Here is a 22924-nt window from a genome sequence, read left to right as displayed (position 1 = left end):
TATTATTCAATTTACGAGTTATTCCCAGAGGCCTCATTCCTCTATATTTATAATCTTTTCTTTTTTAGACAGAAACAAAATGACCGATATTTTTCTTCATTTGGGTTCTTGTTCTATTCAATTTATTTTTATTGACAATGTTTTATATTTATTAAATCTTTCTCTTTCATTTAAAAATTTCTTTGCTCAAAGTAGATTACTTCTACCCGCATATGAAACATGTTTTTCATGAATTTGATAGACAGTCCATAACAGAATAATTTTTTTGCCCCTTTAGTATTCTCTAACATCTATCAACCTCCTCGTATTTTAAAAAAGTTACAAAATTTATCAAAGTTAAAATCATAATAATTCACAAGAACTGTATTTGATGTAAACAATTTCATAATGCAAAACTCATCAGTAGCATATGCATATACAAAATACATGCGAATATGGATGAATATTAAGAGCATGATCATTGTCTTTTTTATCATATAATTAGTTTCGATAGCCGACTCCCTCTTCTCGTTAATTAGGGTTTGTCCATTTTCAATTAATTTGAGGGGCTTCCACTCATTTTCTCTGATGAAAAGCCCCAACCCCATTATTATATTTTTTATTCTCGTTTTTCTTCTCAATAAACCCCAATCCTCGGGTGTTTGTGTGTCTCTTCTCTTAGAGTGTGTGTTTTGTCTCTCCTCCTGGAGTGTTTTTTATGTTTTTGTTTAGTTATGATTGGGTTTATTTAGCGTTGAATCTGTTGAGAACGAGTTTATAATTGATATTTTTGGTGATCTGCAAGGACTGTATCGAATCTGGGACGGTGGTGATTATTGCAAGAACTCACCTTTCACAACTACAGATTGTTCGTCCTTCAGGGGTTACACTTTCGGCATGTCTATAACTGATATCCGGCATGTAGATAACTGGGGTGTCTTCGGCACATCTATAGCTGGTGTCTGGAATGTAAATAGTTGTCGTACCGCTTCTCCAATCTCAATTTATGCGATTGGTGTTTCTGAGTATTGGGCTAACAATGATTTTTATGTGATATGGTCAACTGCGATGTTACTATTTCCAGAGATGGTGCAATTTGGATCGCTTGGGATGTCTTTGATTTTGTTTTTAGCTTCAAAAATTTTTAAATTCTATGTGTTAAATGATCATGAAACAAATCATATAATTATTTTTAGTATGTTATTTGTTTTACCACCTGGTTGTATCGACAGTTAGGGGTTTGTCCCGCCTGTATTATATTCAAGTTAATGAAATCTTCTTGCATTTGTCAAAAAAGTTTGCGTATCATATTTATTTTTTATTTCAATTATGAAACGAATATGTGAGAAAATCGGTCGTCCGAAGTGATCAGTTATTAATCAGAATGGTTAATTTAATTTATAAAAAAGTCACAATTTTTATTTGACAAATAATTAGGAAAATGAAGAAATAGACCGATATAAAACAAAAAGGGTAAACTACATCTGCAAAGTTAAAAGTGTTGGGTGAAAAAAGATCTCTCCACGGTTGCTAAGTAGTGTTAAAAACTTCCCACCCAAGCCCTCTCTTGTAGTCGCAACGCCATCTATGGTGTCAACACCTCCTTCATCAGCAACTTGCCTTGGAGATCTGCAGAAATACTTTAAAAAAAACAGGTGTGATCTTTTCAAAACATAAACCTACATGATTATGATTATGTGATTGGTTTTTGTTTTACTGTATATATTATTGTGAGATGATTCATATTTCATGATTAGGTATAATTGTGTGCTTAAATTTATTATTGTATGGGTTGTTTTCGTATCCAATTTTCATCTTTTTCTATCTATTTTTGTCCGAATTTGAAAAGATTGGATAGATATTATCGATCTTTTATTATATATAGGATCAGTTACGTTTGGTGTTTTGTATCTTCATGTTCGATTTTTAGTTTTCGCTAGTGTTCATGATAATTGTTTGCGGTTCTTGGATGGTGACGGTGGAGCTGATGCACTGGTGACTTAATTAGTGCGTGTTGCAATATTAGATTAGCCTGACTGACTAATTTTATTCCGTGATTCTAGTTTTAGCTTTGTAATTTTGAATATTATTTGGTTTTAATAGTAATAATTGCAGATCTTAAAATTAGTTATTTTTGAATGGCTAGTTGACTCCTTTTTTAATTTGTTTATCTTTGGAATTTGACTTTCCACTACATGCATTAACTTGAATTTTTGTGTTTTAATTTGAGTAAATTATGCTTTAATTTGAATAATTAATTGACCGTTTATATACAAATGAATTATCTTAAATTGATAAATTGATAAATTTAAATTTGAAATTGGTTTTGAATTTATATGTCTTAAATGTGTTTTAATGCTCCTTAAATGTGTTGTCTGTATATTATGGAGATTAGTCAACTTTTCTTAAGTTATAATCAATTACCACCCAAATTTGAAAATTGATTACTTTTATTATTTTTCAAAGATTCAAAATTTAAAACCATTTATGGGTGTCATTAATGATGATTTTATTGTGCCTTTAATGGCTTTATCGTGCCTTTTATGGCTTTTTGTTCCAATTATGAATGCCACTTTTAATGGCTTATTGACCATTTTGATGATCATTTTATTTAATTATATTTAATTATATTTTATCCTTTACTCCTCACTTAAATTTTAATTTTTATTGTGCCAAAAAAAATTACTTTTTATGTGTCTAACCAAAGGATGTGTCTAACCAAAGGATTTTCCTTTGGTTAGAAATTAATTAATATTTCTATATTATTTTATTTTCTATCTATTTTTAATATATATATATATTTTGTTTTGCTTTTTATTAGATTTTCTATTTTACCTTAATTAAATTTATATGTGTGTGATTTTCTTGTATGTTGATTTATGTTTAGTTTGATTTGTTTTTTCAGCATATTCTGGAAGCTACGAGATTTATGGGTTTTCTTTACTTATTCATTTAAACTTTATTGTCTAAGCGTCCGGAGTTATGCTTGCATGACTTTCGGTTAGATGATAAACTTTCTTGAAAGAAAGAAATTCCTAATGCGGTTTATTATATTTCGATACAATTCAACTACGTGTATGTAGGCTTTACAAAAAAAAATAAAATTATAAAAAAGTCGATCGTACACGGTAGTTAATCTTATACCGGTTGATTAAAACGATTTATTCAGACATACGTAACTGATCTCTGTATCGGTGGAATTTCATTTTCGAAAAAATATTTAAAATAACGATTTTGGACTATCATTTTATAAACATGACGCCATATTAAAATTTAAATTCGACGGTTTGTGATCAATTATATAATTTTCTTAACCTAATCAGATTTGAGAATTAAAACTAAATCTATTCGACTAATATTATTTCCATGATCATTTTTAAAACTGAACGATCAGAGTCGACTATATTTTAGATCGGTTTAAAACAAAAATCTCTCTTTAATGTGTACAAAACCGGTTGAACATAATCGTCCATCCACCTAAGAAGGTCATTTTTCTGAAAATGGAAATGTGATGGCAAGAGGAGTCGGGAGTCTGGTTATGACCTTTTGCGGTGAATTTTCTGAAAATAATTATGATCAAAATGGTCTGTTATTGTCGTCACTCAATTTTCTGAGTTTTGTTAGACGAGATTTTGCTTCCATTTCCTGCAACCATTTTCCTGCTACTCCCATTCATAGCATCCAACCTGGTAAAATCATAAATAGAACCTGGTAAAATAAATATATAGATATCCAATTTTTTACAACATCCGTCGGACTAACCGACCGCCTTCACTACTTAACAACATGGATGACTGAAATAATACCAGGAGAGTGATTATATAGAATACGAAATCTTTATTAATTCATCTGCTTCGTAAACAAAGACAGAACAGACAGAACATGTATACAGAGTCTTCAAGTGAAGCCGAGTACTTAGGCATGAAAATAAGTCTTAGTATCCCAAATAGACTTTCGTGCAGCTCCTTTGTATATGACAACGTTCCTGTCTTCCTGAACAATCAATTCATACTTGTCAAGACCTCTCACAGTATTACTGGACCAGACTACACCTTGAGCACCGTAAATCACCAAGTTCCCGTCCCCCTGCATCGTCGCATAGCAATCGCGTCCCTTGCCAGCAGTCCCTGTACTCCATATCGCATTTGAGTTGTCGTAAAGCACCAGGTTGCAGTCGGCTTGCATTGCAAGTGTGAAGCCCCGATTGCTGAGCTGATCGCCAGCGCGGAGTGACTCATTCGTGTAGAGTGCAACCTTTGCAGAAACATTAAGTACTGAGCAGCTGGTCAGAACTAAGACAACAAGCATCATACTGATACAACATCGTCCGAAAGTTGCCATTATGATTTACAATGTTTTAAATTTTTGCCGAATGTTTTCTGTATTCTGTATGATTGTTGTTGTTTCGATTATAGCAGCTTCTGTATATATAGGGGAGCCGAATGAGTTCGAAATCAAATTTCCTACTGCAAATTTACGTCATATTATATTATCATGATAGCTATCAGCTTAACATGATTACACAATGTCGGTTTATTTTGCTTCTGATTATTGATTTCACTATGTCACATGTTTGCGCGGAGCGGAGCAATGTTGTTGTGGTGATGAAAGGCAGAGTCAAAAGTTGAGGCTGCGTCTCTGATTTTGCCGTCATAGTTTATCTGGTTCTCGATGCTTGTGATAGCAAGCTTCATACTTGCTTTTTGTCATCACCGGCCTGATTTTTTCAGTTTAATTCATTTTGTCATATATAACAGATCGGGCTTTGATTTTAACCGGGTCGACTTTCTAAAAACTAGTAAAGTGGCAAAGCGCACTTCAGACCGGATAGACCTGATTTATGATTTATCTCACGAGACCTAGTTTTTTAAATCATAATAAATAAAATAAAATAATTGTATACTATATATGTTTCATGTTACATAGGTATGAATATTGTCATATTCAATGATTTGTAAAACCCTATCGGATAAAAATATTTATGCATCACGAATCACGATAAAAATTACCAACATAGTGTTTGGCTTAAAAAGAATGGACATTAATGTTTTTACATTCAAAGAAATTAAACAATCACAACACATATTGGCATAGAAAGCAAATATGAGAATTTAAAATTTATATTACTCCATCCCAAATTAGATGAACTTGTTGAATTCGGACACGCATTTTAAAGTCCATTGACTGCATAGCTACATAATACATTACCTTTTTTTTTTTGAAACCTACATTACCTATTTTTAAAAGTTTATTTTTGCAAATAAAAATTTAAATATAAAATTTTCATTTACAAAAAAAAATTAAAAAAATAAATTTCGGAACTAGACGGTCAATACACCTTAAGTTACGTGCCCAAATTCAACTAGCTCATCTAATTTGAGATGAAGTAGTATCACATAGACAAATGTCACAAATCTCAGAATAAAAATTGACCATCTTGATAGTTGATAACAGTTACTGTATATGAAATAGTTTGAATTCATAAAATATACTCAATATAAAATTGATGTGTCCTGCTTGAAGTTGTTAGTTATTTTGAATACTATGATACATAAAGTATAATTTACATATGTATATTTTTTTTTTTTTTTTGAAAATGAGAATAAATCTCAACGAGAATCGGCAAATCACCGTGATAATTCTTTCATTCAAGAAAGCTTATTATCTAACCGTCGGACATGCAAGATGACCGGGGAAATTTAGACAATAAAACTTTAATGTCCGAAAAGAAAACCGGCCTTCTTCCAAGAATCCTGAAAATAAAACAATAGAAACAAAAGAATATAAGTCGATATATTTAACATATTACATCAAAATATTCCCACAATCATGATAACTCATGATTGAGACAATTAAGCTCTTAATTAAGGCATAATAATAAAATATTAATATCCTTAATTAAGACACAATTAACGCCCTCAAATAAGGCCCAATTAACGCCCTCAATAAAGAGGCATAATTTACGCCCTCAATAATTGAGGCACAATTTATGCCCTCAATAAAGAGGCATAATTAACGAGGCACAATTACCGCCCTCAATTAAGGCACAATTAGCGCGCTTTCCTTTCTGAAACCGGATCCCGTCCTAAAACCGCCGTCACCGCCACCATCGGCCACCACCGCTATGCTATCGATCAAGTTGCCTCGTCGTATGCGAAGCGAACAACGAAACGTATCACATGTAACATGAAAATCGCCCAAAACACCAAAAACCAAACAAAACACAGGGATTAAACAAACAAACAAATACACACAAACAAACAAGATTAAAATCAACACCTTTCGCAATTCCACTCAAAATCATAAGAAAAAGAGAAAATATTGTAAATAATTGTAATAGAAAGGCATACCAGTTGAGCCATGAGGAACCCCATAGGATTTGAAAGTCGGAGCAGCATCATGTGACAAACCCATCTTCTTAGTTGCCCCTCTCTCGATCTTTTTCTCTTCACGCAGAACAAGATATAAGATGTTATATCAAGCTTTATTAGGCTGGGCAATAGTTGCTCATGTGTGTACTAGTATTTGGATGACAGGAAATGAAGAAGTGAATATGAGGAAGCTTGTTTAATCCATCTGTACTAGTGGATTTTTTGATGTTTTACATATGTATATTGAAATAATACTGTAGAGACGATTTATACATTAAACATTCGGGGTTTATTGTGTCATAAACAAACATCAAGATTTTTAATGTATATTGGTGTAAACATGAAGGTCTAAAGTGTTAAAAAGCTAATCTTCAATGGTTGGCCAAAAATGAATGAAATGAATGGTTACTCAGGATACAGAAGCCCAAGTGCAGCTGCTCATCTGCAATGGGCTCACCAGCTGCATGCACACGCATACTCTCTGCTCCTTGTTCACTCCCTTCCCTGGGAACTGTGAGCTCAGGTTCAACTCAAATCTTCTCAAGATCACCAATATTTCCACTTTTATCATCAAGAAATGCTGACCCATGTTGTCGAAGCACAAATTTACACAATTTCAGAATCCCAACTCCCGTAATAAGAGCTGCCCTTGATGGAACAGATCAACAAACCAGTACCCCTGTTCTTATTGAGGAAGAAGATGAAGAAAGTAAACAACCAAGTGAGGTATGCTTTAATATATTTATGTTCGAGTTTATTAACATGATATTTAAACATATTTAAATATACTTGTGAGTGTCCTAAGACCTTTCTTGATTTGAAAAATTATCATTCTAAACACATATTTAGCCAAGTCTGTGTTTGCTTGGTTAGCAATATTAGTCATGCTTGTTATAATTTCATCTAGGATAAATGGATAACTCAGAACTAATTAATTGGAACACATATTCAAGAGGTGCTTAATCGAATAGGCTTAATTTAGGTACTTTTATTACAGGGTTATTTTGGTCAGTGGTTCTCCACTCACCCAAATGTTTAAATTGGGACTGGTTTAGTCCTAAAAACTGGGTCATTCAACCCTTTCTGATAGAAATGGGCGAAAAACAGCTTAGTCGGAAAGGTTTAAGCTGAAATTTTAAGTGACCAGAGAATTCATAAATCAACATAAAAATTTTGGAGTTATTTATCCTTGTGCATAGTATTGGTATGAAAAGCTTTGTTGTTGCTTAGGAAGTTAGAAGGAGCGTAGAAGTACTCAAGACTGCAGCAAAGACTAGAAAAGTTGCAGCAGAGGAGATTTTGTCGGCTTTCAAAATTTTGGAGAAGGCTAAACTTAATCCTTCAGGATTTCTTGATACTCTCGGTGGAACTGAATCTCCCGGAAGAACATGGATGCTTATATTCACAGCTGAGGTATTGTCTTTAGTAGCTCACTTCACTATTTCCCGGGTATGAACTCATAAGCATTTATCATTGTAATGTGACAGCACTTGGTAAGTACCATGATATTCAAAAGACCAAATAGATAGAATTGAGCTGACTAAAAAGTTAACACAAACTAGGAGCCTCCTAAAATGTCCTCCTGCTAATTGTTATGGCATTAACATTATATATCTTAGTGGCTGAACTTTATCTGTTTGCTTTGCAGAAACAATTAAATAGCGGCAAATATTTTCCCATTACTGCTATTCAGAGGTTCGATGCTGTTGTAAGCTTTCTTAATCTTTGAATATATGTAAACTCTCTATCACAACTTATAACAAGGAAAGTTTGTACATATCTTATGGTTTCCGAATATCTGGGATAAATTGGATGCTGATCAAAACATGATTTTAAATTACAATTTCTCTGCCTCTTTTGTTAGAGGGAAAAGGGGTCAGAATACTTTTTCTTTCAAATATTGTAAAGTGACGAGCATATAATCGATTTGGCAGGGGAAGAGGATCGAGAATGGTGTTTATTTAGGACCTCTTGGCTGGTTAACATTTGAAGGCAGGCTATCGTGGAAAAAGAGAATACTTGCATTTATGTTTGAGCGTCTTCGTATAAAAGTTGGACCATTCAATCCATTCGACATCAACATCAAAGGAGAAGACGAGAGTGAACCAAGCACCAAGAATCCATTCTTCATTTGGTTTTACATAGACGAGGAAATTGCTGTGGCTCGAGGCAGAAGTGGTGGAACTGCTTTCTGGTGTCGTTGTCGTCGTGTTGAGGGTTATTGACTTCCTTTGATCTTGTCTATGTTGTATAGTTATAAGCATAAACTTTCTAGTTTCAGCTTATAAAATGTGTCTTATACTTAGTAATCCATCAAGAACAATGTCGACTGTAACACATTTGTATCAAGTTAGAGCTGGTCTCTTACTAATTGGCTTGTGTCTCCTATTATACTGCAATGCTAGTCACTAGAAATAAAAAAGAAGAGTTTATTAGCAATGCACAAACTGAAAAGAAGGGGAAAGTCAGGTCTAGTGAACATGGAACAATTGGACGGACTATTGGCCCACGTACAGGCTGAACTATATTTCAAACTTAATCTGCACATTGGACATGCTCAAATGCTTAAGATCTTCTGAAAGCTTAAACCACTTATCACTTGTTATTTCAGAATCGAAGATGCTAATCAAAAACTTGCTCTGCATATTGGACATGCTCAAACGCTTGCTCTTCCTTCTCAAACGCTCGTTAATCATCTTTCATATAGGACCGGACTACCTCAAATTTTACTCTTCCTTCTCAAACAATAACAATGAAAACTTATATCACAAGCAACAAAGTTAAGCGACGACATGATTGTGATGTAAGCTTCGAAGTTGACATCTGAGTATATTGGGTCCTTCCGGGTATTATTATAAGGGGAAAAAAAAATTAGAACATTCGTTGACATTATTCCATATAATACTATGGGACCTGAGACTTTCATAAAAAGCCTACGAATTCAAGGCGGAAGAGGGGGAGAGGCACATAGTCGGAGAATCAAAAGTTGTTAGGTGCAGAGAAGTTATTAAATTAAGATAAACACCATTAATTGTGCTCAAGATAATATGAGCGTTTGTTAGCGGAAGTCTCCATCTATAAAAAAAAACAGGCTGGTTATGTGCTTTAGCACGTAAAGCGTAAGTCATTATGAAATAAATAAAAGAGTTTGCAGAAGTGATTAGATAAAACAGTTGCACACGTTGGTATAGAAAAGTTGAAAACAAGCAATTTGGAGCAGAAGCAAGAAAAGTAGCTAGCAGTCCGTCTACATTTCTGCGAAATAAGACGCACAGAGAAACATGGGACGCGTTGATTTGGATATGGGCTGGTCACGCTACCGCCGAAAACGAGCGGAAAGGAAAGAAGAAGAGAGAAGACGGATGAAGAAGCTGAACAATTACTACAGCAAGATAGGGATCGAAAATGCTCCAACGAGCATAGTTGGGCAACAAATAACAGACGTGGACTTTTGGGATGCTGCGACGAATGGGGTCTTCAACTTTAAAATCTGTTTAAACAATATTTTCCAAGATGGCAACACTTCCCAATCCACCATTTTTGGGCAACTAACTGTTTCTGATGAAGTTACATTCCTCCATATCGCATCCAGAGATGGACAGGAGGTGGTGGCTAGTTTCGTTGCTGATGGTTTCTCTGAATCGCTCAGCTGCATAGACAACAAAGGTGACTCTGCGTTACATTTGGCTGCCAGCCCTGGGCACAATGGTATGGTTGAGATCTTGTTACGCATTCCAAATGCTGATAACAAGAATCACTCCCATATAGATAAACAGCTTCTAGATGGACAACTTGTTTACGGAGAATCTTCTTTGCAGGCTGCCTTGAGAAGAAAGAGTGTAGGTATGCCTTCTAAAATTATTTGTAAATCCACCCACACATACTTATATATGTTCTTGCTGTTGCCATGTCCATTATACATTTAGTATATATAATATATTTCTGGTATGCTCATCTTTAATCTTAAACTCCAGTCGCTCCAAATTACATTAGCCACAGCCTGGATTAATTGCTGTAGTCTGTAGAAGACTTGAAGTAGATATCATGTCCGTAATTTCTCATCTCACAACATCATCAAAACAAGATTATAACCAATGCCGTTGGAGATGCTCTTAGTGGTGTGTGTGACTTTTGCATATTTATTTAAAAATAACAAAGATCACTTTTAAGTTGAAATTTTAAGTATATTATAGTTTTTTTAATTTACCTATTTTATCTCATCCAGAAATATTACAAGCAATTACTCCGAAAAAACCAGTTCTTGTTCATGACAGAGACGAGGATGGACATGGTCCGCTTGATTTTGCATCATTAACAGGATTTCTTGAGGGGGTCGACTTCAGACAAGATGGGTTGAAACCTGATACTGATGCAGTCAATACGGGAATTGATTTTCAAAAGAATACGCACAATATTGATATAAGACAATTAGAGTTGTGGGCAGGAAGGAATATGAGATTACAAAGTCTAAAGGATCAAATATCAGCGGAAGACCATGCTCAAATGGGTAATGATCAACTCATGAGCCTTGAAGTATCCACATATGCACAGAAAGGCAATATCGATGAGTTCCTTGATTTCTTATCTTCTGGCACCCACGTGTCAGTAATTTACATCCAGAAGACCCCTCTGCAAAATACATTCCTTCATATTGCAGCTAGCTTTGGGAATAAGGATCTCGTCCAGTTCTTTGTCCATCATTTTCCAGGTTTGCACAGCAAGAAAAATATTAGAGGTGACACAGCCTTACACGTTGCTGCTGCTGCTGGTCACCTGGCTGTAGTTAAGATTCTTTTGAAATTATATATTGATCAAGTAAAAAAGAACTCTTTTCTGGATGTTGATATAGAAAGCAATAATGAGAGACTTGTGGCAAAACTCAATGAAAGGGTACAGGTAAATGATTGTGGCAATACACCTTTGCATGAAGCCTTGATGAATAATCATGGAACGGTGGCAATGTACCTGATCACAACAAAAATAGAAGATGCATTTTTTGTAAACAAGCTGGGAGAATCACCATTATACTTGGCTGTTGAAGCTAATAACATTGATTATGTCAAAAATATCCTAATCGCCAGTTCTTTCCATGCTCATCGACATAATCTATATGAAGAGGTGACTAAAGGAAAATCTCTAGTCCATGCGGCAATAACATCAAGGAACATAGGTACGTCCACACACTTTGAACTTCTAACAGTAGCTATACTTGTATATTACTGGTTATACAACGACAATAGCCTAGATACATAGTTTTACATTAATCCAAGCTTATTCTTTGTGCTTTTATGCATTTTTAATTTCAGCTCTGTTAAAAGAACTCACAAAAATGAAGACTGAGGTATTATCCATCACAGATGAGAACGAGCAGACTCCACTTCATTGTGCAGCTTCAACTAACTTTGCTGAGGGAGTTGATTTTATACTTGAGAAATATAAAATGGACATTTTTGAAAAGGATTCTGATGGATTTCTTCCTATACACTATGCCTCCAAGTATGGTCACATTGGCATACTTATCAAGTTGCTTCAATATAAGCTAGATGCAAGAGAGTTTGTAAATCAAGATGGTCAAAATATCCTTCATGTTGCAGCTATGTACGGGAAACACGATGTTGTCAGATACATTTTGAAAACTCCAGGGTTGGAGCTTCTATATAATGAAATTGATAAAGACGGTAATACACCTCTGCATCTGGCTGCAAAAAAATGGCATCCAAATGTTGTAAGTTGCCTGACATGGGATAAAAGAGTTCATCTAAAGCTCTTGAACAATGAAGGTTTAACAGCTATGGATACTTTTGAAGAGAACATGAAGGGAACAGTATCTTATAGACAGGTACGTATGCAGTAGTTTGATCAGCTGAATTTATTGTTCCACATATCTAATAAAAATACATTGTTGTTGTATATGATTAAGACGACTAAATCTATATATTTACAGAGATGTATTTTATTATATTTAAAGGGATATTTATGCTGCTGAATACTTTTACAATTTATCATGTCCTGTGTAGCGATTAACTTATATAACACTAAAGTCTGCTGGAGTTGGAAGAGCAGAGCTACAAAAGAAGCTAAAACTAAAAAGACAGGAGTCTGCAGTAACTGAGCCATATAACATGGAGGACTGGAAGGACAGAGTAAATACTCTCATGCTAGTGTCAATCCTTATAGCCACAGTGACTTTTGCAGCTGGCTTCACAATGCCAGGTGGTTACAAGGATTCAGAACCAGACCATGGTATGGCCACTTTACTAAATAAGCTAGCTTTTCAGGCATTTGTGATTTGTGACGCCATTGGAATGTATAGCGCTATATTGGTGACTGTTACCCTGATTTGGGCACAATTAGGTGACCCTACATTGACGATCAATCCTCTTGGACTGGCTCTTCCATTGTTAGGCATATCACTCACCATGATGTCTTTAGCTTTTATGACTGCAGTGTATGTTGTGATTAGCAGACTTGTGTGGCTTTCTTATGTTGTCTTAATCCTGGGGCTGTTTTTCCTAACATGTCTTCTGGTATTCTTTACCCCATTCACTCTCCCTCATACCTCTGAAAATCTCATTGCACGTTACCTATCTCATTATTCAATCTCTTTGCTCATGTTGGTTTCTGGGAGTTACTTTGATCCTGAAGTAGAAGACAATCAGCTTTGAATATCCCATATTTGATGTAATCACATTTATGAATGGCATATTATTATATGTTGCACTGTTATTTAGAATAACCAAGTTTCTAATTGTTTGTGTGTGATTGTGCTCTAAGTAATTCTTGCAAGTTTTTTCTTTAGCAGGATTATACAGCCTTTGCATATCACCAAATGCATAACTGAGTATAGGGGTGTAATTCGAGCCGAGTTTCGAGCCGGGCGTAACTCGAGCCGAAGTTAATCGAGCCGAACCGAGCCGGCTCGTTTAACCAATCGAGCCTAAATCCCTTCCCGAACTCGACTCGTTTAATTTCACGAGTCGAGCCGGCTCGTTTAGCTAAACGAGATGGTTTTAGCGAGTCGGGCGAGTGGCTCGTTTAATTTTACACTTAATCGAACCTAAACCTCTACCCGAACTCAGCTCGTTTAATTTCACGAGTCGAGTTAAGCCGGCTCGTTTAATTAAATGAGCTGGAACCTTTGCCCGAGCTCGGCTCGTTTAACTAAACGAGCCGAGTCGAGCCTACTTAAACGAGTTCGAGCCGGGCGAGCTTGCGAGCCGCCCGACTCGAATTAGAGCTCTACCTGAGTACTTTGATACTTCATTATTATTTATTCAATCATTATTCAATAGCTTAATAATGATATTAAAAAGTAAAGATAGCCTAGTAATAATACAAAGAGGGATTTACTCTTGAATACCGAATAATAAATAATTTTAAGAGGTGTAAGTCGAATTTTAATAGATTAACAATAACATGTAGATTGGTTTAAAAAAAAAAAACAATAACATGTAGATTTTAATGGATTGTATTATTTTTGATAAAATATCGTAAAATGGATCTAGAGTCTATATGATTTAAACAGAATGTTTCAAAGACTTCAGAGTATCTTATACTTCATCAATATTTAACTACCATCATATTTTTAATGAATTTTAAATAATATTAACGGCATATTGTTATATCATTAATCATATATATATATATATATATATATATATATATATATATATTTTGACAATTTAGACTTATTATGAGTGTATGCTCATACTTGTTGGGATGAGTTATAGTCGAATTTGGATGTCCCGAAAAATAATAAATAAACTCATTATTTGGTCTATCCAAGCATGTTCCATTAATTATAATTCAAAATCTTGATTAAATATAAAAAAACTAATCAAACGAACAGACAGTTTGATCCACGCGCAATTAATCGTTAATCACAGAGAATGGGAAAAATTGTCAATTAAAAGGATTTACAAGAAAGCAGTGTTGTAAAAAGCGCATTAAGCGACCGCCTAAGCGGAATCGTGCATAAAACGCTTCGATTTTGTGCTAAGCAGGATATTAAGCGTTTTTCAAAATTAAGCGGATTAAGCGGTCATTAAGCGGTCATTAGAGCAAGTCCAAGAGTGTCCTTAGTTCAAACCCCAAATATAATATAAAATATATGTCCTAGTAATTTAGGACATACTTTACTAACTTGAACTCCAACAATGTGCCTCATTCTCACATTATGTTTAATATTTTATTATTAAAGATTCTCTTTCATCATTAAAGCATAATATAAAAGTAGAGAGAGAAAGAGAGTGTTGATGGGAATTTATAATAAAATATTGAATAGGGCAGGGTGAGATGTGCCCCAGAAATAGGGTTTGAGGAGGTTGTCCTAGTGATATAAGGCATTACTTGGACATTGTTGGATCAAGTTTTTTCATCAATTGCCCTAAATTATAACTTAAGACATGATATAGGGCATCTCTTGCACTTGCTGTTAAGCGGTCAAAATGATGTTGACTTGCTAATTTTTTAATTTTAAAATACAATTTGTTTATAATATAATTATAATTATATTAAAATATTAAAAATATATATTTTGTTAAAAATATTTAAATTTAAATTCTTACCACAACATAATATTATTTTTAAATATATTAATATTATAACTAAATATTTTATTATATTTTATTAATCCACTTATTGACCCGCTTAAAATTCCACTTAAGCGTTCGCTTTACCGCTTAAGCGCTAGAAAGTCCTTCCACCGCTTAGGAACGATTTGCGCTTTTGACAACACTGCAAGAAAGTTGAGTTAGGTCTCAACTCTCACGACTCTCGTCGAGTCTCACCTAATATGTAAAATAATGTGGGTGTTTGTTTCCGGCTTAAAAGTCGGGTTTCTGATTTATAAGTTGGAAGCATTTATTCATACCGTTTGTTTAAAAAGTCAAGAAACACTTATAAAAAGTTAGGAATGCTAACTTTTGTTTCAGAGTTTCTGCTTTTTTCTCAAAGACTTTAATTGCTTCTAACTTCTACTTCATTTTTTTATTTTAAACTCACCCAAACGACCCCAATATAAAAGAGAGGAACAAAAGCCCATAATTCAATTTTTAAACTCCACCGATTTTCCCTATACAAACCCCTATATTCAGGTTAATTTCATCTCTCGAGTATTTTTACTTTTTAGCTTAAGCCGCACCAATTCATCTTCCCTCAAAATCATCTCAAAAATAAAAGAAAAAGATAATATTTTCTAATTTTGTTTTATGCTTTTGAAATATAAACTGAATTTTATTTATGAACCCAAATATACACTAAAATTTTCTAAACCTAACTGAACTCGGAATCGGATTTACCATCGAGAGATGGAAGTTGGCTTGGGCCTCAGCTTACAGCCCGATATTTGAACAACGAAAACAAATCTTAACAAAAAGCCCAAAATCTTCACAGGACTCTATATATATTTCCTATATTAGGGTTAGCGATATCTCTCGCGTATTTTCAAACTTTCATCTTTAGAGCTTGAGTAGCCGCCGCTGCAACACCTTTTCTCTAGATCATCTCAGGTAATACACTCTCCTTCTCTAATCAAATCACACATCTGTATGTATATGCCTACGTATTGTGGCGCTGTGTTGATTTTAGATCTTATATTTTCACGTGCTTCGTTATTTTGTACACTGAGATTATTAATTTGTTATATAATCGTAGTTTTGTTGTTTGATTATCTTAATGTATATGTGATTAAGAGTAATGCTTTTTATTTTCGCCGTCGAAAATAGATATTTTTTAGCTCTTATTTAGTATTTGGGGATTGTGATAAAGTGGTGTTGCTGATGTACTTTTTGCAAAATTTGAGATATGTAGTCCACAATTTATAGGTTTTTAGTTTTGTTTTTGTGAATGGAAATTGGGAGCGTAGCATTGGGCTTCTTCGATGTATGAAATCGTGATGTTTAGTGGTTTGATTATAATTCTATTGCGATAAATTAGTTGTTTTGGGGATTCTTAAAGAAGATATGTGTAGTGTTGTGATGCCATTTGCATCGATAACAGTCATATTTTGTTGTGTGCAGAATGGAGACTCAGCTTAAGCATGCTGTTGTTGTGAAAGTTATGGGTCGCACTGGATCCAGGGGTCAGGTGACCCAAGTGAGGGTTAAGTTTCTCGAAGACCAGACTCGTTATATCATGAGAAACGTCAAGGGGCCAGTTAGGGAAGGTGATATCCTGACCTTGCTAGAGTCTGAGAGGGAGGCAAGAAGACTTCGCTGAAGTGTTCTCATCTGTTTTACTTATTAATGTTAAACTGCATTGAACTGCTGGAGTTCGCAACTATTTTCAAACATTTTGGTAGTGTATGAGTTGGGTGAACACTTCTGAAGTGCCTTAGTGTTTCTGAATATTGAGTTAAATGTTGTTTTCAATTTGAATATCTTGGTTTTCTAATTCTTGAAAATGTCTTCAGTGTTAATGCTTGCCATCCAATTTAAATCTCCTGGTTTTTATGAATTCTAACTTTTTCTTTGGCACTTATATGAATTCTAACTAGTTCTTTTTAACATATGAATTCTAACTAGTTATTTTGCTCGGCAAACTGAGAATGTACCATTAGTTCTTCAGTGTAGTTCTTATAAAAGCTAGATGCATAGAAAGAAACATACACCTTTCTTATTCTCACATATGATAGGACTCCCCTTAATTTGAAGCATTGGAAACTAGGAATTGTAAGTATACATTCATGGTTATACAGAAAATGGAACTCCCCTTTATTTGAAGGGTTGGAAGCCTGTTAAACTATTGTCCTTCTAGTTATCCATGTTAATTGGCTCAGTTACTTCAAACATATGCAGTAGTTTGTTCAAGAGCTTTAGATGAACTCTTTTATCCCATGTCAGACAACTTATAACCTTTGGATGACAGTTTTTTTGCTGCCAATTGCAAAGTTGTATTACCTTCTTAGTTCTTACAGTGGTCTGCTTACTAGCCGCGACTACGAGATTTGTGGCCTAACTTGAATTTGGCCCTCTTTGTCCGAGAGTTGATCATGCATCAGGTTTTGAGGTCTTAATATGTTTTTAGTTATTGTGGAGTATTAGGTAGCATGTCTACTCTCTGTTTTCGCCTTTGATATGATTGAAATTGAATTTGTTCTACTGATTAATTGTTGGCATTGTCTTTTAATGTTTCTATATCATATTTGTTTGGCATACCACATATGTATATATAAGCCGCGCCTGTGATGTTTCTATCCGGTTCAGTTTTAACAGCTCTGTTCTTAAAACCACTTTTTCAGCACACTCCTCAAATTTTCAGCCTGGTTGGTAAAAATTGCCAGCTGAAATCATATACAGTTGTATCTAATGTTTGGCTCAAAATCAAATCAAAAGTTCTTATATGCGGATTGAACAATTTATCTATGTTGGTATGATTGTATCTATGTTTTATTCAACTGAATTTAGTATGAAATTAAATTTACTTTGGACTACTTTGAGTAGCCAAGACGAAGTTCATAGATTAGAACAGGAAGCTTTTAAGCCCCACAGAACTAAACAAGAGGAGTCCAAGTGCCTCCATGCCTGCTTTTCAATGCTATTGCAGCTTCTCAAATGTTATTTTTCAAGTTTTTCGCAGTTTTTAATTTCTTATAAAATTTTCCAAGATTTTTCCAAAGACCAGGCATTTTAAACATGCTAGCTGTACTACTTATATGCCGTGTATCTCTGCTTTGGAGCAGGACATTTTAAACTTGTTTTTGTACCGGAAGAATGTGGAAGCATAATAAATAAACATGATATCATTTTTATTAACACACCTGTTAAATGATTCATCAGTTTCGCACATAATCGATTGTAATGTCAAGTAAGCAAGCAAATCGGCTGCTCTTAATTAATCGATGAAGAGATAGCTGGCAAATCAAAGACATCTATGTCTTCTGTTATGTGATTATCCACAATAGCGAAAGGGACGATGACTCAATATAGCTTATATGTTACAGATAATTTAATTAAAAAACAAATCAATCTTCTTAAGAGTTCCAATACACAAGAGATTAAAAGTCAACAATGATACTAACACGATAACAATATTTAATATATGAATGAAATCATGTGTTTGCAGAGTTGTTCAACACGACACCTTTGAAGATTCATGGCCATCTTAAGCATTGTATAAATAGGTGTACATGGCAATTGGGAAAGCTCAGAAAAATTTGCAGAGAAAGGTGAAGATCAATGAAGGAGAAGCAGTTGGATTATGTATTAGTACCATTGGGTGTTCTGTTTCTGGGAGTTTATCATACATGGCTGCTCTTTACGATCCGCTTCTATCCTGCAAGAACGGTTATTGGAACCAATGCTCAGACTACGCGCCAATGGATTCTCAACATGATGGGTGTAAGTACATAAAAGTTTAATAAATGTTGTGCATTTGCGACTTTTCAACTGCATGCATTAGTCTTTTTTAAGCAAGTTCAGTTGTAAGAAATTTGAATGCTCATGTTTGCCTCCACTGAGACTTGAACCCTCAAATTCTCTATGCTAAGTCCTGCAGATGCATGCATTATTCATTTTAGTCTTTTGAACAAATATTGTTGTATTGCTGTTGTGTAGGAAAATCAAGCGTTAACGTTTTGTTGTACCTAATCTGATATTCTAGGATTGATGTGATCGGAAATGATTGTTTGTAGTTATGATTAGTTGTTGGGAGATGAGGGTATTAAAGAGAAGTTCAGTGGCATGCCATTTTATATGTTTGTGGTTTTGTCTGAACTGATTGTTACTTGTTTGTTAAAGATTGAAGCCGGACATGAGGTTAGTAAAGTAAGGACCGTCTCAAACTCAGAGTAAATTTGATACTACTATATTGGTAGGTGGCTAAGTGATAATAACAAGTATATAAATGTAAGTGTACAAATTTTATATATGTAATCACTGTCCTCTAAACTATTCAAGGCATTAGACTTAAAAAATATAAGATAAAGAATGAATGCATATTGGAACTTAGGAAGTCCAGCACTTGAATTCACTATTTTTGTTTTTGGTTATGAGATGGGATATACCAGAAGAGAATCAGAGTAATTTTTTTGACTCAGGGGATACGATACGCCTTTACCACGAGGGTATCTCTTGATCCTGATCCCGGGTTCACTTTGGACTAGGATTTCTTTTATTCTATTGAGTTTCTACTATTATATTAGTTCTTAAATTTTGTGTGTGAGAGCAGTCTGTTAATGTATAAGTTTTCCCAAAGAGAGTAAGCTAAAGGGTTGACTCGAAGGCAACTCTAGGATTGGAAGCTTTCCTTCAGTGACAGAGTTCAGTGTGGTTGTGTCTTTGGTGTTTTCTTTAGATGTTCAGGAACTCCCTAAAAAAGAAACCCTACAGCATCCGCAGAGTTTGGATTTTTATAGTGCAAAGCAGAATTAAGATGTAAAGTTTTCTATTCAAATCTCCAATTCTGTTAGAGAGTGTTAAAAGTTGAGCTTAGCAGTTGTAGGCAAATTAGCAAGCTAATGAATGTGGCGTGCTTGTTATTAGTTTGAAGTTCTGTTTCATGTGCTGTGGTAATGACATCTGATTTGTGATTCAATTCACGTTAATCATGTCATAATAACTGGAACCTGTATCAGTAGAACTGAGCTTGTCTTCATTACTTCAACTAATTGCTATGCTAAATTTTACCGCTCCTTGTTTAATTTACATTTATGTCAAGGATGGCAAAGATAACAATCTGGAGTTGCTCCATATACATAATATTTTCATTTCCAACGTGTTGTACCATATATTTGTACCTGTACGTTCATGAGATCATCATCACAGCTTCACAAGATTATTTTTTTCTAGCGACAAGATCACGAGTTCACACTCTACCTTCTTACCATACTTAAAAAGTAAGTAAACTACACAAGAAAACTAAACATAGTGGTGAGTTCTGTTGTTGCACATATTTTAAGTGCATTAGGTGATTACTATAATAACCAACTGTTTCGGACATAAACTATTATAATTTAAACTAATAACTTTGTGAGGAAATTTCCTTTGCCTGAATTAGCTCAATTAAGCTATGAAATACTGGGAAGAAGTCTTTTTTTTAAGTTAGGATGATGAAAGTCAACAATGATGGTAACAGGAAACAGTTACATATAGTTATTATAATAGACTACAGATTTTAAAAGAAGAAGAAGAAGATAAATATGACAAGGTTTGAAATGATATGTATATCTACATATACGTTGAATAGAATAGTTGTTTTTCTCAAACCTGCACGCAACAGGCTGGGATATTAGTATATTCACTTTATATAATGATCCTTTATATACAAGGATGTAGATGCCATAGTAGAAAAACCAGGAATCTTCCGTACATGAAAAGAGGTGATAGATAGATGAAGGAGAAAGAATTGGATTATATACTGGTGCCAGCGGGTATTGCAATCTTGGGATCATATCATATATGGCTTCTCTTTACTATACACTACTATCCGGCAAAAACTATCATTGGAACGAATGCTCAGAGTGGTCGCCAATGGGTTTTCAACATGATGAATGTATGTGTATACATTTGTATATATGCACACATTCATATAAATGGTCTATACAAGTCAATTTGGTAGATAGTAGTTGAGGATGTGAATTTCAGGTTCATTCTTTTAGTCCACCTTATATTGGCTCTAGGATGTTATAGATAATTTTTGTAGTTCTGACTAGCTTTAGGCAAACAAAGATATTTAGTCTCTTTTTGTCCAAAAAAAAGAAAGAAAAGATATTAAGTCTTTACATGAAATGTTTGTAATTCTGATTAATTGTAGGTAAGCAGGGGGTTTGATGGAAATTACATCGTTGATATGCCATTTAACATTTCTGTTGGTTTGCCTTCATTTTTCTTGGAAGTTATAGTTGTATTCTGTTCTGCTAGGCTCTTTAATATGAAGCTGAATGGTTCTATATCAATTAGCAAGCTATTGGACATGGAGTAATTCTTTCCTCTGCCATTTACTGTTTTTCTGAAATATAAGAGGGTCTTTTTTATTATATTATGACATAGCTGCATATACAGATCTTTCTTTTATTGCTTTGGACTTGGCTTAGATCAGTTTTGGAGTGTATGTAGTCCTGAGTTCTATGGTCCATAGAATTCCCTTTAATGTCTATACCCGCCGTCTTCAGGTTTCCAGAACCTCTGAAAAAATAGAAACATCCAAGATTGTAGATTGTAGACATATTAAATATTTTAAGCATGTTATAAACAGAGCTTAACTCTGGCGCTTTAAATAATTATGTTAGACCATCGCTCTTTGTGATATCTTACTTTTTATGTCATCAGTATCAAGGTTGACCACGTAATGCAGATATTATCTCAATTCTGATATTAAAAATTTGAAACCTTCAACATATAACCATTATATTACCTTTGCAGGATCCAATGGGGAATGGTGTTCTAGCAATTCAAACAATACGCAACAGCATAATGGCATCCACCGTTCTGGCAACAGCTGCTATATCTCTCAGTGCCCTGATCAGCGTTTATATCAGCAGTTCATCTGATGTTGACAGTATATCATCAGAGCTAGTATATGGCAACAAGACCGATATTATAAATTCAATCAAGTACTTTACTATCTTGCTTTGCTTTCTTCTAGCATTTCTTTGCAATGTGCAGTGCATAAGGTATAATGCTCATGTGAGCTTCTTGATTACGCTGCCTGGTTCTAACAGTAGTACTCAATCTATGGAATATGTGGCGAGAAATATGAATCGTGGAAGCTTCTTTTGGTCTCTTGGCCTAAGAGCATTTTACTTTTCATTTCCGCTCTTCCTATGGGTGTTTGGACCGATACCAATGTTTGTTTGCTGTTGTACCATGTCAGTTGTGCTCTATTTCCTGGATACGACAACTAGTTTCACTAGGAATCTTCATAAACAGTGCATCAAAGACAATACTAAAGTCGAGGATGTAGAATCTGGTGCGCAGACATAGTATTGTATTACTTGAAAGTTTGAAAGATTGTAGTATTTGTTAGTTTCAGAAGTTATTCCTCTTCAAAGTCGATCAATTGTAAGAAATGTTCAAGGGTTTTGTTTTCAAGTTAGTAGTGCTGGTGTAATACTTTGTTTATTGTTAATATCGCTTATTTGAAAGTGTTATGTCGAGACATCTTGTGTTTATAATGTTCCTTAGCTCAATGACGTGGTGATATCTGTAATTATAAGCAAGATCTACGCTACTTATCTTTCGAGACTTCTTCATTTTTCTGATTACTCTCGGTATTATTTCACAAAAAGTATTGCTCTCGGTTCAGTTTATTTTTTAACACCCTAACTAAAAAAATGACTGAAATAAAGAAGTGAATGAGTTAGTAAGCATGTGTTCGCGGCCGACACAGCACAAACATATTGTGCGCCCCTGGACGAATACAATACTCAACTATTTGTGTTCAACCTTGCTCTGAAGATCAAGTGTGGGCTGGTTTCCACACACAACACTTGTATCTTCTTCATCTTCAGTTATATTTATATATAATATTTGTACACAATCAGAGTATCAATCTATACTATACTATAAAAAGCCAACATAGATATAATTTGTAGTCGAACAAAATTTTGGTTTGGTACTCTCCACTAAAACTAAAAG

General features: G+C 34.4%; 5 protein-coding genes across 6 annotated transcripts; 4 read left to right on the top strand and 1 right to left on the bottom strand.

The window, feature by feature from the left end:
• Positions 1 to 3894: 3894 nt before the first annotated feature.
• LOC108217289 (mannose-specific lectin) lies at positions 3895 to 4320 on the bottom strand. The gene has a single exon (XM_017390126.1). The coding sequence runs from the start codon at positions 4318 to 4320 to the stop codon at positions 3895 to 3897; it is 426 nt and encodes a 141-aa protein (XP_017245615.1).
• A 2361-nt stretch (positions 4321 to 6681) lies between these two features.
• LOC108216271 (uncharacterized) lies at positions 6682 to 8721 on the top strand. Its single transcript, XM_017388983.2, has 4 exons — positions 6682 to 7076; positions 7581 to 7763; positions 7999 to 8058; positions 8285 to 8721. Exons 1-4 carry the CDS (start codon positions 6798 to 6800, stop codon positions 8573 to 8575), a joined length of 813 nt encoding a protein of 270 aa, XP_017244472.1. The 5' UTR covers positions 6682 to 6797; the 3' UTR covers positions 8576 to 8721.
• A 730-nt stretch (positions 8722 to 9451) lies between these two features.
• Positions 9452 to 13063, top strand: LOC108217288 (protein ACCELERATED CELL DEATH 6). Its single transcript, XM_017390125.2, has 4 exons — positions 9452 to 10193; positions 10576 to 11520; positions 11657 to 12189; positions 12368 to 13063. Exons 1-4 carry the CDS (start codon positions 9632 to 9634, stop codon positions 13013 to 13015), a joined length of 2688 nt encoding a protein of 895 aa, XP_017245614.2. The 5' UTR covers positions 9452 to 9631; the 3' UTR covers positions 13016 to 13063.
• Positions 13064 to 15701: 2638 nt separating this feature from the next.
• LOC108215863 (small ribosomal subunit protein eS28z/eS28y) lies at positions 15702 to 16742 on the top strand. The gene is made up of 2 exons (XM_017388462.2): positions 15702 to 15859; positions 16370 to 16742. Exon 2 carries the CDS (start codon positions 16371 to 16373, stop codon positions 16566 to 16568), a length of 198 nt encoding a protein of 65 aa, XP_017243951.1. The 5' UTR covers positions 15702 to 15859; position 16370; the 3' UTR covers positions 16569 to 16742.
• Positions 16743 to 18337: 1595 nt separating this feature from the next.
• LOC108215862 (uncharacterized) lies at positions 18338 to 22445 on the top strand. 2 transcript variants are annotated; one of them, XM_017388460.2, is made up of 2 exons: positions 18338 to 18688; positions 21710 to 22445. In XM_017388460.2, the coding sequence occupies exons 1-2, from the start codon at positions 18527 to 18529 to the stop codon at positions 22268 to 22270; spliced, it is 723 nt and encodes a 240-aa protein (XP_017243949.1). In that variant the 5' UTR covers positions 18338 to 18526; the 3' UTR covers positions 22271 to 22445. The 2 variants fall into 2 exon arrangements, with proteins under 2 accessions (XP_017243949.1, XP_017243950.1); XM_017388461.2 differs by lacking the exon at positions 18338 to 18688 and adding an exon at positions 18715 to 20840.
• The last annotated feature ends 479 nt before the right edge of the window (positions 22446 to 22924 follow it).

Source organism: Daucus carota, chromosome 4 (assembly GCF_001625215.2).
Source record: "Daucus carota subsp. sativus chromosome 4, DH1 v3.0, whole genome shotgun sequence".
Taxonomy (NCBI): Eukaryota; Viridiplantae; Streptophyta; class Magnoliopsida; order Apiales; family Apiaceae; genus Daucus; species Daucus carota.
Note: the sequence above shows the minus strand (reverse complement) of the source record. Positions and strands in the feature narration are given on the sequence as shown.

What these genes read in the sequence shown, in the direction of transcription:
- LOC108217289 (XM_017390126.1), bottom strand. Translation starts at nt 4,320, where the DNA reads ATGGCAACTTTCGGACGATGTTGTATCAGTATGATGCTTGTTGTCTTA.
- LOC108216271 (XM_017388983.2), top strand. Translation starts at nt 6,798, where the DNA reads ATGGGCTCACCAGCTGCATGCACACGCATACTCTCTGCTCCTTGTTCA. An exon ending in AAAGTAAACAACCAAGTGAG is followed by an intron (nt 7,077 to 7,580) that starts GTATGCTTTAAT and finishes GTTGTTGCTTAG; the next exon opens with GAAGTTAGAAGGAGCGTAGA. An exon ending in TGCTTATATTCACAGCTGAG is followed by an intron (nt 7,764 to 7,998) that starts GTATTGTCTTTA and finishes TTTGCTTTGCAG; the next exon opens with AAACAATTAAATAGCGGCAA.
- LOC108217288 (XM_017390125.2), top strand. Translation starts at nt 9,632, where the DNA reads ATGGGACGCGTTGATTTGGATATGGGCTGGTCACGCTACCGCCGAAAA. An exon ending in CTTGAGAAGAAAGAGTGTAG is followed by an intron (nt 10,194 to 10,575) that starts GTATGCCTTCTA and finishes TATCTCATCCAG; the next exon opens with AAATATTACAAGCAATTACT. An exon ending in GAACAGTATCTTATAGACAG is followed by an intron (nt 12,190 to 12,367) that starts GTACGTATGCAG and finishes TGTCCTGTGTAG; the next exon opens with CGATTAACTTATATAACACT.
- LOC108215863 (XM_017388462.2), top strand. Translation starts at nt 16,371, where the DNA reads ATGGAGACTCAGCTTAAGCATGCTGTTGTTGTGAAAGTTATGGGTCGC.
- LOC108215862 (XM_017388460.2), top strand. Translation starts at nt 18,527, where the DNA reads ATGAAGGAGAAGCAGTTGGATTATGTATTAGTACCATTGGGTGTTCTG. An exon ending in GGATTCTCAACATGATGGGT is followed by an intron (nt 18,689 to 21,709) that starts GTAAGTACATAA and finishes TTACCTTTGCAG; the next exon opens with GATCCAATGGGGAATGGTGT.